At 46.2% G+C, this 14,047-nt stretch overlaps 1 protein-coding gene across 1 annotated transcript; it reads right to left on the bottom strand.

Moving 5' to 3' along the window:
* Positions 1-8,033: 8,033 nt before the first annotated feature.
* MB (myoglobin) lies at positions 8,034-13,650 on the bottom strand. Its single transcript, XM_065849661.2, has 3 exons — positions 13,476-13,650; positions 9,631-9,853; positions 8,034-8,914 (listed from the first exon to the last, which is right to left on the bottom strand). The coding sequence occupies exons 1-3, from the start codon at positions 13,568-13,570 to the stop codon at positions 8,768-8,770; spliced, it is 465 nt and encodes a 154-aa protein (XP_065705733.1). The 5' UTR covers positions 13,571-13,650; the 3' UTR covers positions 8,034-8,767.
* Between the last annotated feature and the right edge of the window lie 397 nt (positions 13,651-14,047).

The following is a 14,047-nucleotide window of genomic DNA, read 5'->3' as shown; positions in this document are numbered from 1 at the left end:
GACCTATAAACTCCTCCAAGTCAGGTACAGCTGCAAGCTATCCTCAAAACAAAGCTACGAGAGAGAAAATCTTCTTTCTGCTGTAGCACTATCTCTCTTCCGTAGAGAATTGTGAGTGTGGGTAAATCCAGATGTTACTGTCAATGAGGTCAAAGGGGAAGCTGCACACGCAGCTTACAGGAAAGTAAAATAAAATAAAATAAAATAAAATAAAATAAAATAAAATAAAATAAAATAAAATAAAATAAAATAAAATAAAATACCCAGCAACTTATCTGAACACCATGTAGATTGCTCTCATCCTATTCTTCCCAAACACATCCTTCTTGCTCTGCAGTATGTTATTTAATGCTAGGCACTGAAATATTTTCTCCCTACTCCCTCCATTTTACGTTGCAAAGAGACACACTTTTGGAAGGAGTGGTCCCATCAAGACAGTAACCACCTCAAAGGTGTATGAAGGCTTTTAGACAGCCCTGGTTTTTGGAGTAGAATATGAAGGCTAAGCTGCTTGCCCAGGACTCTGGCACGCAGCTAGAGAGTTAGGTGGTTCAAAAATGATTCTGATATCCATGTGTTGAGTGGGGAGGGCTATCTAAGTACAGCCAGTATGAAATCTAGCTCTGTTTCGTGTGTTGGCTTTTTTTTTTCTCTTTTTCTTTTTTTTAAAGCCTACTCCTTTAAAGCCTGGCCACCCAAGTCAGGCACGGATCCATCACCCATTCCAAAATGGACTGCAAGGCACACCTTATTTTTTAAAGACCAGAGGAGTATGAGCTGAGTGATCTACATGATAACAGGCATATACCTGAACGTTGTTCACTAACCACACTGTTGGATGGAAGTATTTGGAACTGCATTTTTTAGAGGTCAGATGTAGGCAAAGTACGACTGGTTTCTTCCACATTAGGCAAAGGAAGGTCGCTTCTGAGGGTTATAAATGAATTTAGGTAGATGAACACTGGCTGGCTTATACCCACGCAAGCTGGTGGAAGATCACAGCATAGCAAAGGCAGAACATTAGAAATCAAGGAGGGGGTTACAAATGAAAATGTAAGCATGTAAAGAATTACACAAGAGGATGTGAGGTTCATACACATGGATTTAGGGACCTCATTTGTGCCAGTAATCTGTTTCAGATATTCATGTCCTTTATTATCTCAGTCCAGGGCCTTTTTCTTTGGAAGTGAGAAGATTAGCAGTGTCCCAAGTGATACCATAGTTCATTAATCTCCAGAGCACTTCATTCCAAGTTCAGCCCAAAGGTCTTTACACTGCCTTGCTTTGTGTGCAGCATCTGTAATCTATCTGGGTATGTACACCACACCACTGTTTAATTGAACCTCTACATACAGGATGTCCTTCGACAACTGTTGAAATGCAACCACATCAAAGTGAGAATGGTTTACTGGCAGATGGCACAACTTCACACATCTTCCTACACAAGAAGCTCAGAAACCTCCTCTGTCATGCAGTTGGCAACATGACCTCATGGACAGCTGAATGACCCAAGCATGGAAACAACAGGAGTGTTGGTGCCTCAGTTTGCCCTCTGTAAAATGGGGCTAAGGCACAGTACTGTAGATGGGAAGTACAGATACATCTCTAACTAAGGTCTAGGGTAAAAACAGCGTAGCAAAGAACTCTAGGCATGTTGTAAGAAGGGTGATGTTTCAGATAGTGCATTTTATAGACTGAGAGTTTTAAACTGGTTGAAACAGGGTTCTTAATTACCATTAAACTTCAGAACAGAGCTTGTCCCAGATGACACTGGCAGTCAACAAGTTTCTGATCTGAAACAGATAAGGAAGCAACAGCACAGCTGAACTAGAAAAACCATGGTAGGAAATATGTTAAAGATTATTTTCTAATCATTCTTCTTGTTGTGAGCTAGCAATTTGTGACTGCTACAAAGAACTGAATTTCAGGACAGAACATTTTTACTAGAAAGAAAAAAAATGATGACTTTATGCACTGAGGGATCATTTCAGCTGTAGAGGGAACATAGCAAAAGACATGGGGACAGCAGCTTAAACGTGACATTCTGAAATTAGCTGGGAAATTAGCTGGATTAACAATATGTGTTATTATAAAGGCAAAACCAAAATGCACAAAAAGTTTATTTCTCATGATTTATGGGCCAGCTTTGTGAAAGCATCACATCCATAGTGCTAACACCATGAGAAAAACTCCAAGTCCATCTGTCTTTCCATACAAAAGCACACAGATTACCAGTTTGTGTCAGGAAACTCCCTCATCACTTTACAGCAGAGTGATTGTCAGAATGATGCTGTTGCTCTTCAGAAGGTACTGATATCAGTAAATAGCCTTTGTTGCTTCTATTTTCCACCTGCGTTTCATTTTTCATTCTTCCTTACCCCACAGATCCATCTGCCCCCAGAGGGGATAACTGTAAGCATGGCATGTGGCATGCCCTGCCTGCTTTTTCTCCAGCTCTGTACAGTGTCTCTGAGCACATCTGGCACAAACCCTTTGTTCAGTGCAGGGTCTCCCACAGACTCTGCAGGGACACAGTACGGCTGGTTTAGGCAAAGCTTTGTTGTTTTTTTTTTCTCCTTTGTCCCCAACCAACTCACAGTTAATCTATGGCATACTACATCCCTCAAAGGGCACCAGATTGTTCATCCAGCTGAGAGGTGAGTGAAAAAATACAGACTCATTTTGACACCATGTCAGCCAACTCTCCAGATAACCCAGAAGCTCGCCAAGAGGACACATTTGTTGTCATGCCAGCTCTGGGCAGAGCAATCCCAGATCTTGGTGAAGGTATCGGCTCCAGGAATTCTCCACCCCTTCGGTGAGATTGGATGCTGGAAATTAGCTTGAAGAAGGAAACAGATAGACATATTGGGGGAGGACAGAAGATAGAAAAACTTCAATGAATAAAAACACTGTTACTTATACATACTGGGAAGCAACAGAATATCCACCAGTTAAGCATGGAGACATAGAGAATTGAGTGCTAATAATCCAGAAGGTCTTCCACCCAAGGCTATTTTGTCACTGCAACACTTGAACCTTCTTTAAGGACAATCTAAAATAAGATCAGGCACCCAGCAGCTGCATTCATACCAAGTTTTCCTTGGAAGGAGGAAACAGGAAACGGGCATAATTTTCTTTAAGCTCTACTCCTGACATAAGGCTGCAGCTAAGTTATACATGCCAATATTAACTTCAAAGTAGCCTTTTTGGATGCCAGTAACAACATAGCTACAGCACCCTTCTCGGCTCTGCAGCCTGGGGAAATCCACAAATTCTTAGACCAGGGTGTCTGTATTGTGCTCATTTTTAATATCTGCGTATTTAACTGGAAAACTGTATTTGAGTCATGTCTACTCTGGATTGCATGGCAGCCATACCAGCAATAGCCTCCTCTCACCAGCTCTGAGCAAATCCAGTAAACCAGCCCCATGACATGTGTCCAAGGCAGTGCCCTAAATGAAATGGAATTGCCTCATGTCCAGGCTGTCCCCACTGACCTCACAGTACTTGCGCTTCCACTTGCATGGGCATAACCCAAATGACCCTTCAGCCAGCTCATGGCCACTGAACTGCTGTCCTGCTCCACATGAGATGCTTTTCTTCAGACATGGGGGAAGGGATAGAGACTCCAATACTCTCCCCATTCCAAATACACATTGCCTTGTCCACCCAGCTACCAGCTATGCTGGTGTGTCCTGGGCCAGGGCTTGCCCTGCCCAGCAGAGCCCCAGACCTACCTCTGCCTGACATAGCTTGCCATGGGTGGTCTCTACAGGACTGCAGGGTAAGGTGGAGGCAAACTGTTCTGCTTGTATGTTTACAGGGAATGAAAGCCAAATTGGGAAAGGATTTGGGTACAGTGCAGCCAAGTGACTATGAAGTACTGCTTTAAAAAGCCACAAGGTCACCTTTACTGACATTTGGATAAGGATTTTATAGAGGTCACAGGACTGGGAGATTGGCTTGTTGTGCCTATGGTCACAGGGGAGGGATTTGTGTGCTGGTCAAGAAGTCTGCATTGTCGTAACTTTTTCATGTTCATAAATGCTCCTTTATGCCTGTTGGATAAATAAGAGTGGTTGGGATTTCTCTTCTCACTTACTGTAGTTGTGTAGGTGGCTTCCTTGGTTCTGCTTGCACACCTTCCTGAAATTCAACACCTCCCCTACTTACCAGTACTCTCCAGGTACCATGTCCTTCCACAGTTTGTTTTCTCACTTGGTTAGATCTTAACAAAACTTAGTTTCATGGCCGTACTTCATTTAAGCACAATGTGAGAATATATATATCATCCTCTCAAATGAAGAACCAGGACACAAGCACACTAAATTCTGAAGGATTTGAACACAGGGGCTTTGCTAATGTTGTGGGTTGTGAACCTGGTGCTTGTGTATAGATATCCATATGTGTGTGTGTGTTTGCCCAGTCTGAGAAGCAGCACAGACTCTGATTGTTAAACCCTGTACAGCCTGAACAAGCAAGGATGCCTTGAGCAAACCTGAAAGGAATTAATCCAGGAAGGAGGAGGACATGCTCTGATGCCATGCACCTTCTAGAAAAAACATTATGGGCAAGCAGCTCTACCTCAAAGAAACACCTGACTCCACCACTGGTTTATTTTCCTCAGTGGCATAATATATGGGACGGAGTTTGGCCAGGTGGCAGAAAATGTAGGGTTCATGACAAAAATAATCCTTGTCTGAGAACATGTGGTATAGGTGAGCACTTGAGTCTCCTTATTAAACTACAGTGTCATATAGACAGTACATCATTTCAGCACTGTCTGTGCTTCAATACCCAGAAACCAAAAGTGTCTGTTCAGCGACTACGATGTAAGCTGGAAACTTCCCTGTCCTTTCCTCATGTTAGCCCTGCAGGGAGATGCAAATATGAAGAATGCTGTAAGATTCCTTCTAATGTGCTGAAGATTTAACATAATTAGTAACTGGATCCCCATTCCTTTATCCCAGTGAGGTGATCAAGATACACATCACAGGATTAACAGTATGGTCCCCATTACTTGCTCCTTGATGCTGCTTGACATTGGCAGATGTATCAGAGCCAAGCAGGATCAGCAGGCAGAAGCAAAGACAAGGGGGACAGGCAGTGCAGGCTGCAAAGTTGTTGCACCCCGGCTGGGGCTGACTGCTCATTTGCACAGTGCCTGGGAAGCCAGGTCATGCTCCCCGTGTCTGAGATCCTGATGAGTCACTGGCGTTTGACACCAAAGCACGAGAGAACGCAGACAGGTCACTGGCTCGGTGCCACAGGGAGCTCTGCCATGCAACAGAGATTGCGGCAGTGGGAGAAGAATAGTATGCCAAGCACAAAGCAGCAAGAATGTTTTTGAGCCTAAGGGTGGATGCAGGTGCATAGCCCATTTGCTGCCAGAAACAGCATTATTAACATCAAAGAAATTGCAGGAGTGTATGGAAAGCATAGCACAGCCATAATCCTGACCTAGCTGTAGTCAATGTGTATGAGCTGGAGCAAGGAGGCTGGCTGCCACACAATCCATATCTAACAGTGTGGCCAGGAATGTGTATGTGACACCAAACAGTGCTAACAGGGAGGGGGGCTGGGTACAAGCCCCTGGGACCCATCCTCCTTATGCAAAGCTGTTCCTGGAAAGGAGGCAGGAGAATTTCTGGGCTTACACTGATACGGCTTATCTCCACTAAGGGACTGTTTCCCATACATGAACCAGAAAAGCTACATGTGTCAGCAGCACAGTGGAAAGGATGACTCCAACAAAGATGCTGAGCCAATATAGCATGGAGTTGAAAAATCCTTTCCCCACGATCCCCTTTCTTTGGGGAAAATTCCCCTGTTCCTAAAGTAGAGGCTGTTGCAGGAGCTTTATAGACTCACTGTGTGGGAATTACTTATATCGCAACCCTATGTCAGGACTGCAGCCCAGGGCATACCCAGTACCCAGAGTAGTGGAGATCCAGACACATGGATTTCACCACAAGCATCCCAACCCACTGAGCCTGCTGGGATAACTCCATTGTTATTGGTGTGTGAACTTGCTGGTTCATCTCAGCTTGCACATCTTCACCGGGCCACAGGCGCAGTCAGAAAACCTACATCAGGACCCACGTCGGACCATTGTAGATTCAAGGCTGGTCCCTTGTGCACTGACACAGTGGGGCAAGCCAGGCAAAGCGGAGAGTCAGTGCTCCCAATGGACCAACTTTTATTCCAGGTACCTCACAACCAGTACCTGGGCACAACATATATGCAAACCCTCCCTCCTCCACCACATTGCCCTACGTGAAAATATCTAGAGATTACTTCAGTCCCACTTAGACTGACAAAGGCAGCTGCTATAGCAGAGATTTTAATCCTACAGCAGAGCCTGTTGTCACTGGCAGGAAATTTTATTGTGTTGGACTGGCAATACTAGACCTTAATTAAATAGGTTGCCCTGCCCACAAAGCCAGACAGCCTAGACTGGAGTCAGATGAAGCCAGTTCCCTAAGCCAGGGACCACCTGGCTGTAACTTCATCTAGGTGACAGCATATGCTTTTGTGACCCTCTCTGAAAGGTTGAAGCCACAAGCAAGTTCCCAGAGGTGAAATGAGGATTTGTAAAGAGCAAGAAATCAGAGATGCTCTGTTCTGGGAAGGAATTCATTCCTTCTCCTTTCAGAGACTGAAATTTTGTGGCCTTTGCCCCGACCAAAGACACAGCAGATCACGCTGGTTCAGGATTGATTTTTAAGGGAACTGGTGACTCCTCTTCTGTCTCCATTGCATTCAGTGTAGCAGGAAGTGCTTTGAACTAGATCTTGCTAGTAGCATCTAATACCAAGCATCTCATTTTTGTTTCTCATGCTTTCTCTCACACTATCTGTGCCTGTGAGACAAGGTGCACGACTTTCTCCATAGCAGAAAAGAGCAGCCGTGTAGACTCCACACATATCCCCCAGCCAGGACCCAGATGCTTGCCTCTGTAGCATCCCGTTGCTGTCCTAAAATGTGACACTGCCATGAATGTTCTTGACCCTGCCCAAATACACAGAAAGGCAGCACACTGCTCATCCACCTTGCTTCCTGCCTGGAGACAGTTTGAGTGCATATGCCAGAAGACACTGCAACAGCTTACTGCTGAGGCCCTGAGCTGGACAATAGGGATGAAGAAGAGGAAGGAAAGAGGACCTCAGTGCTCACTGTGGGGTATAACTGCCCCTCCAACTAGGTCCAGCCAGAGAAACAGCACAATTCCCAAAGACTCAGTTAGTGCACTGTGAATCTGGGTGTCAGGACAAGACTTTGCTCTTAAAAAATCTTTTCAGGCTCCAGCCGTTTCTGGCTAACTCTTGGGCAGCCTTACGCACAATGTGGCCCTCAGCCTCTCCCGCACTTCAGTAAAGTCAGGTCATTTGTATGTCACTGTGGTACCAGGACAGGGAGAGGACAACAGGCTGATGTAGGTGCCTTGTTGCTGTGTCTGTCCCTTGAATTCCCCTATAGGCCATAGGTATACATTTGTAATTACAGTGCACCATGCACTGCAGAGACACGTCAGCAAAAAATGCAAAATGTTACAAACACCGAAGCTTGGGTCTTAAGTGCACACATTGTCATTGTAACTTTCCTCCTGGGCTAATCAGACCTGATTTTCATTCTCTGGAGGGAGTAACGCATGGTGTTGTTGATGGGACCCAAGGCTTCTTGCACGTGCTGCCTCCCCATAAATAAGCAAAGGGCCTTCCTTCCCCATGTTCCCCCCGGCACAGCAGTGGCCATGACCTGTAGTCAAGGAGTGCTTCTTTCAGCTGTGAGGTGCTGAGTCTAGGCTGCCGTTTTGCGTTGGTAAGTCCAGTAACCAGGTCGTGACCCCATGGTGACATCCGAATGCCCCAAGTGCCCTGGCTGAGACAGATGCCATGTGCCACTCAAGTCACAGACTGGCACTGCAGGTTTTGGTGCAGTCAGACAGGTGTGCAAAACACCTTTCCACTTTTTCCATCTCCCCCACTTCTCACTGAAATACCTGTAAAGCCAGAAACAAACACATAACATTGGTGCAGAAATTTTTATTTTCTGAGAAACACATACTTTACTTCCCAGTGCAACAGAACTTCAGATGCACAGCAGCGGCTACCAGAAGCCTACAGATTGCAGGGAGTGCTGCTCTTTATAGTTCTGCTAACGTGAGTTTAGCAACTAATGCAAGGTTCCCAGCTGGCAAACCCTAGAGACTGACTGGCTGCGTTCACCCACCCCACAAAGCAAGGTAATGCTTTGCTGGAAGCTGCCCACAGTAACCTGCTAACAGTCTCACCTGTGGGAGGAATGGGACAGACAGTGTGCCTCTCCTTCCCACCCTGACATCCTTCTTGTACCATTTGAGTCATCCCTTCACCCTCTCATTCACCACACTCCTCAACACTCCCCTTGTTCCTCCACATCCCTTCATCTCTGGCCATGCCATTCCCCTCTTGGATGAGACTGGATTTTGGGGAGGGGGAAATAAAAAGGGGATAAGATAGGCAGAAGCTTACAGATAATCCCTTATATTATTTTTTCCTAAGAAAGCAGATTATTTCTCTTGTATACATGAAGCCAGGAAACAACAGTTTATCATAAATATCACTCTGTGTCTATACGCTGCCTGGAGTGACTCTTGGCCTCTCATCAAAGCTTTCCCACACATCTTGGATGGCCAATTGTGAGATGTTCGAAACAGTGCTGGGGAAGCTACTCTAAGATGTATGTACAGGCCTCCATCGTGGTGTCCCTCTATGTATATGTGCTAACCCTGGAAACCGAACTCCTTGTACTTGCTGGCCATATCATTTCGGAACAGCTCCAGGGCCTTCTTCATCGCATCCTGGGAATCAGCCCCAAAGTCTGCAGCGTGTTTTTCGGCAAGTACTTTAATAATGACTTCAGAAATGAACTGTGAGGAAGGAAAGAGAGAGAGAGGGATTAAAGAGAGAGAGGGGAAAACAGAAGGGACACTTGAGGTTTATTTTCAGAAAAGCTAGACTAAGAAATAGGTTGCAGAGCCTGGAAATATCTCTGAGCTAATTCAGTAGCCCTTCCCGCAGTCTCTGGAGAGACAGTGAGATCTAGCATGCAAGGAGCCTGGGCTGGGCAGAAGAACTGGGCTCTGTTCCTGGCTTTGGCAGTGAGTTGCTTCATGACTTTGAGCAGACCATGGCCCTTTCCACTCTTTGTCTGCCTCACCCATTAAGGCTGAAAATTCATGGCCTGTGTTTGTACAACACATAGTTTTGTGGGTCTTGGTCCCAAATGGATCTTTCAGGGCTTACTCTAAATGCATGCCCCTTCTGTTCAACCACTGACAGTTCTTTATGTAATGCAGTTTTCCAGGCATGCAGAGGCTCCATGGGCTGGTCTATTATTGTCAAGGGTTGCTCAGACTGTATTTGGTGTTTGGAACAGGAAATCTAAACTTTGAGATTTTCCTAGCATTTGCATACCATGAGCCCTGCTATGCCCTACTCCTGCCTGTGCACAGAGACCTTGGAGTTGAGGGAGAGCTCACTGAAGACCACCTACCCATGACTAAATGAAAGTGCAACTCTCAATAGCTGTCTTGCACACATTTACTGAACATCAGACACCAAGACTCCTTGCCCTTTTCCTTACCTCCAGATATTTGACAGGGATTTTATGCTTGGTTGCATGGGTTTGAGCCAGGGGTTTCAACTCAGACTCATGATTACCCTTCTGCTTCAGGATTTTGCCCAGCTGAGTAAGGACAGTAACTCCATGTTTCTTCAGATCTTCAGAGCCCTTCATCTGATCAGGTGTCTTCAGGCCTTTGAACCTTTCAAATTTATCCAGGGTCTCAGGGTGGTCCTTAAAGAGTCTGTGGACAAAAGTAGAGGGACTTGTGAGACTTGAGAGAGAGGACAGAAAGGGAGAGAGAGAATAGAGCTGAGGCCCAGCTGCTCTATGTATTTCAGAGTATATGGACAGGCAAAGCTGTGATAACCCATTTATTTCCCTAAAGAAACCTATTAGTTAGTCCCTCTAGTAGAGGCTACTTTAACCTGGGAACTCTGAGTCCGTAGATCCTTTCCAAATTACCACCGTTCACAGTCATTCCTTTTAGCATGTATACAAGTCAGGGAAGTATCTGATGCTACTCTGAATCTGGTTTAAGTGTTTTTCATCCTTCCTCTGGTAGGTTGTTCCACATCCTGATGTCACTCCATGGGCAGAAGTTTTCTTTTCCATTTATTTTGTACAGGCTGCTTTTCATCAGTAGCACATGATAAAAAGCCTCCTCTCTTTGGAGAGCAGAAGCTGCTGACATACTTCTCTTTGAGTATTGTATGTACTTTAATCCCATCCTCTTACACATGTCCTAATATGATCACCTCCGTCTTTTTCCATTCCCTCTGGCTATGGCAGAAACCCTGCTCTAAACATGTCCAACTAGAGTGGCAGAGCAAGTGTCTTTATTTATTTTATATAGCTCTGCTAATGCTCTGGCACCAGTCGCCTGGGTTATGTCAGCTGTATTCGAATAGAGACCAGAGTCAAGGCTGGTCATGGTGCTGAAAGGTGAGTTGTATTCACCTGAAGGAAAAACAAAACCAAACAAAACTACCTGTCTTCATTGACTTACTATTGCTGAGAAGCCAACATGTAAACCCCTGGCTCTTATCAGAACCCTTTTCTGAGCCCATCTCTAAATTGGCCGGGAAAGGAGGGTTTTAGAGGCTTCTCACACACACACAGAAAGAGCGGAGCAGCCCCCAGCCTCAGGTCCCTCACATCTGGGGCTCAGGTGTTGTTGAACATGAGCTTGATGGGAGAGCCTACTGTGCCCTCACCCTATGAATGCCCTTCTCTGACACCCCCCAGCTCAGCCCAGTGTGGTTCCTCCATCAGGAACCACAGCACCTCTGAGAGTCCTTGGGAGCAAGTGGGTAACAAGAGCACATAGCCTTCAGGCATGCTGGTGCCATGCCATGCAGTGCTATACATAGGCACCCTGATCCCAAAATGGAAATGAAATCAAGAAGATGGATGGGTGGCTAAAAGCCAGGCTACTGTTGTCCTCCCCACTTCCTCCTTGCTACATTTCCTAGGAGACAGGATACAGACACCACTGGCAACCAAACTTGTAGGAAAATTCAGTCTTTTCCATGCCGAAGTCCTGTGGCCAGGGTCAAAAGGGGACACTGCCTGTCCTGATTATTAGGAGCAGTCTAATAATAAGGTGTTGGGAGACATCAGGTCCCTTGCACAAGATAATTTTCAAGTATTATACCCTTTGATTGGCACAATCCAACTAGTTGAAGCAACAGCAAAACCAATGTTTGTCTTAACAGCCAGGGCACTACAGCTCACACCATGAAATGGCTCACCCAAGTTACCTGCAGCAGCGTCCGGAGCTCCAGTCCAGGACCGCACCCATTAAACCAGCCTCCCTCTCATGGTAGTGGTCACACATTTGCCCTGCCGCTGGGAGGGTGCTGGTGCTGGGACTACCTGGAGGTTGTGTCCCATCTAGAACTGGACGTTCCTCCTAAGTATGTTGCCATGAGGGCTGGGCTTTCCACTATATGGTGTTAGTATAGGTTAAATTACACTTACAAATACCTCAAGCACATGTAAAACTCAAAGCTGTTCTGCAGCAAAAACATTCTCTAAATGAGTGGCCAGTTTTTCCGGTGTTTCATTTCAAAGGTTTCCAAAGGATTTCTGCGCTCTACGAGGTGCTGAGCACACCACTATCAGTCTTTTACTTTTTCCTCTGTCTTTCTATGACACAGGTTGTGCCCTACCCAGAGAGATGAAAAAGCCTTGTACTCTGAAATGGGATGGAGTTATTTCTAAAAATCTCCATCACGTCTAGCTATGGCTGAATGATGTCTGCCAAAGACTATATACTCCTGAGACTCCTAAAAATTCTTCCGATGAGTACTTTTTTGTTTCCTTTGGAAAATATCCAGTTGGATCAGTATTTTCTAAACATATTCCCAGGATATCACATCTACCTAAGAAGTCTTTAACTGCACATGAGGACGCTTTTCTAAGCTACAAGCTGCTGGGCTTCCCCTGCCTCTCTCCTCCCTCAGAAGGTCCTTGAAGGAACAAGAAATGACCTGGGTTGGCTGGGAAGCACAAAGTCACAGGGGAGAGGAGTGTCATCTATTTATTTAATGCCGTGCTTTGCCCTGCAATACCTGAAATAAAAATGGTATTACCTTTTCAGTTGGAAACTGCTTTCAGTGTCTTGTGGCATGTCCAGAGCCAAAGTAGCCACCTCACAGAGATGGACTGGGGTTCCTGCTACCCCTTCAGCATGCCTGCTCTGGACTACATAGGGGGAAAGCCATCACATTGCCACTCAGCTGCCCCATCCCTCTCTCCTCTTCAAATGGCAGATGAATTGGGCCATGATAAAGAAAGTAAATAAAACAGCTCTCTGCTTTGGCACATCTTCATAAAAGGTTTGGACAGTGCATTTGCCCAGGGGTGTGAACTCCTTCCTTTAACCATGCTTAAGATAGGAACCACCTCCAGAGCAAGTGCCACAACCCCACTGCTCTCCTCAGTGTCGGTACCCTTCCAGCACATTGTACTGAGTACAGGCTGAGTGAGGGGGAGGTCTGAAGGGTCTCCTCAAAGTCTCCAGCCCTGCTGCTCTTTAAGGACAAACTAGAATCCAAAGCCCACCAATGTTGTTTCCCACTCTGCAGCCCTGAGGTCCCTTCCAGACTGCAGTTCTGTGACTTGTTGCTGGTGCCTAGGGTATTCCCCTCTTGGGGGGCCAGGACCACAAGGGCAGTATGGGGTTGGGGGTCGTCTCAGATGGAGACCTTGTGAGAACTTCCACTCTGACACCAGAATCATAGAGGAGGAAGCATGCAGGAGGAAGGAAGCGCCTTGTTTCACACCCAGATCTCTAATCCGTCATCAGGAAGTAGGCAAGTGTCACCACCAGATTTCTGGCCAAAAAGCAGGATGGGCAAGGCTCTGCCAGGTGAGGCTAAGGTGCGGAGAGAGAAGTATTCAGGTACTTCACAATTAATTTTACTGAAATCATAGATTCCAAGAAAATTGTCAGAGAGTTGAATTTCCTCTCCTGTCCCTCCCTGCCTCCTCACATCCTTGCTGAAGAGCATCTGAAGGCCCAGGACACACTATTTGTTCAACATTTGCTGCAGTGCTTGGTCAACGAGCAGAGCTTTGCCAGCAGAAGCAGAGAGAGTGACAAAGCCCCACCATCTTTTAGCAGCACTGGCCTGTTCCTGCACCCATAGATGGAGAGACAGAAGAACAACTGCTTTACATGGTGAGTAATTTTTAACCCAGAAACCATAGCAATGGAAAAACCACCACCCTGCAACAAAGAAAACAGCCTGTTGAAGTAAACACTGACAGACACAAGCCCCCATACCAAATATTCACCTTCCTCAGTCTCTAATCAAAACCTCTCAGCTTTACTCTTACAATGGAAGCTTCTTGCCTACCTCATTAAAACTTCATGCCCATGGCCAGGGAGGTCGGACTCCACCTTCCCCCAGATGGCCAGGACCTTCTGCCATTCCTGGTCACTGAGCCCCATGGTTCACTGAAGGCAGGTCCTGAGTGCTCCCTGCAGCTGTTTGTCTTCCCCAAAGGGTGTCTGTCGAGCTCCCCTGTGCAATTTATAGCCCCTGCTCACAGACTTACACCTGTTAATCGTCAGCTGGACATCTTGCTTTCTTTCAGGCTTGTTTAACCTAATCAGCCTTCCTATTTTTTTTCTAGGAAGCTATTTTGGGTCAGGTGCTATTGTGGGTGCCACTGAAGGCATCGTTTCTGCTTTTCGTATTGGACTGGCACATGTCCCGCTCCAGACAGAAAGGGCACTGCCGAAACATGGTGCCAGGAGCCTGTCCTGGCTTCCCAAGGACCCAGAGACAGTGTCAAGCTGTATGGCAGGAGATTCCTGAAGAGTACTGTCATCTGCAAGGCCACCCCGCCTCCCTCTCCCCTGGCCTGCCAAGGACAGGCAGGAGAAAAGGCCAGCATGGACAGTAGCATCAGCTCCATCCCTTTC

This window comes from Patagioenas fasciata, chromosome 1 (assembly GCF_037038585.1).
Source record: "Patagioenas fasciata isolate bPatFas1 chromosome 1, bPatFas1.hap1, whole genome shotgun sequence".
Lineage (NCBI taxonomy): Eukaryota > Metazoa > Chordata > Aves > Columbiformes > Columbidae > Patagioenas > Patagioenas fasciata.
Note: the sequence above shows the minus strand (reverse complement) of the source record. Positions and strands in the feature narration are given on the sequence as shown.

Excerpts from the sequence above, each read along its gene's own strand:
- MB (XM_065849661.2), bottom strand. The coding sequence starts at position 13,570 with ATGGGGCTCAGTGACCAGGAATGGCAGAAGGTCCTGGCCATCTGGGGG. Across the intron at positions 9,854-13,475 it reads GGGCATGAAGTTTTAATGAG|ACTCTTTAAGGACCACCCTG; the intron begins GTAGGCAAGAAG and ends TTTTGTCCACAG. Across the intron at positions 8,915-9,630 it reads TCCCTGTCAAATATCTGGAG|TTCATTTCTGAAGTCATTAT; the intron begins GTAAGGAAAAGG and ends CCTTCCTCACAG.